At 47.3% G+C, this 691-nt stretch overlaps 1 protein-coding gene across 1 annotated transcript in view; it reads left to right on the plus strand.

Annotated features, from left to right (window-relative positions):
• Nucleotides 1-691, plus strand: part of CFI (complement factor I) — a 50,996-nt gene that overhangs the window by 19,927 nt on the left and 30,378 nt on the right. Inside the window, exon 5 of the mRNA XM_010858546.1 lies at nucleotides 104-257. Within this exon, the coding sequence (XP_010856848.1) occupies nucleotides 104-257 (154 nt within the window). The remainder of the gene's footprint in view (nucleotides 1-103; nucleotides 258-691) is intronic.

The following is a 691-nucleotide window of genomic DNA, read 5'->3' on the forward strand; positions in this document are numbered from 1 at the left end:
ACTAGACAGACCTCTGTTGGCAAAGTAATGTCTCTGCTTTTGAATATGCTGTCTAGGTTGGACATAACTTTCCTTCCAAGGAGTAAGCGTCTTTTAATTTCAGGGCAATTTAGTGTTTCCTTGTCAAATGGAAAACAAGATTCAGAAGGAATTGTTGCTGTAAAACTTGCAGACCTAGATACAAAAATGTTTGTGTGTGGAGACAGCTGGAGCATTACTGAGGCCAACGTGGCCTGCATTGACCGTGGATTTCAACTGTGAGTGCATGCTCATTGAATTTTCCCAATTCAGTTCAGTTCAGTCGCTCAGTCGTGTCCGACTCTTTGCGACCCCATGAATCGCAGCACGCCAGGCCTCCCTGTCCATCACCAACTCCTGGAGTTCACTCAGACTCATGTCCATCGAGTCAGTGATGCCATCCAGCCATCTCATCCTCTGTCGTCCCCTTCTCCTCCTACCCCCAATCCCTCCCAGCATCAGAGTCTTTTCCAATGAGTCAACTCTTCACATGAGGTGGCCAAAGTGGAGTTTCAGCTTTAGCATCATTCCTTCCAAAGAAATCCCAGGGCTGATCTCCTTCAGAATGGACTGGTTGGATCTCCTTGCAGTCCAAGGGACTCTCAAGAGTCTTCTCCAACACCACAGTTCAAAAGCATCAATTCTTGGCGCTCAGCTTTCTTCACCGCAGTCA

The sequence above is a fragment of the Bison bison genome, unplaced genomic scaffold (assembly GCF_000754665.1).
Source record: "Bison bison bison isolate TAMUID 2011002044 unplaced genomic scaffold, Bison_UMD1.0 scf7180017864389, whole genome shotgun sequence".
NCBI classification, from domain to species: domain Eukaryota; kingdom Metazoa; phylum Chordata; class Mammalia; order Artiodactyla; family Bovidae; genus Bison; species Bison bison.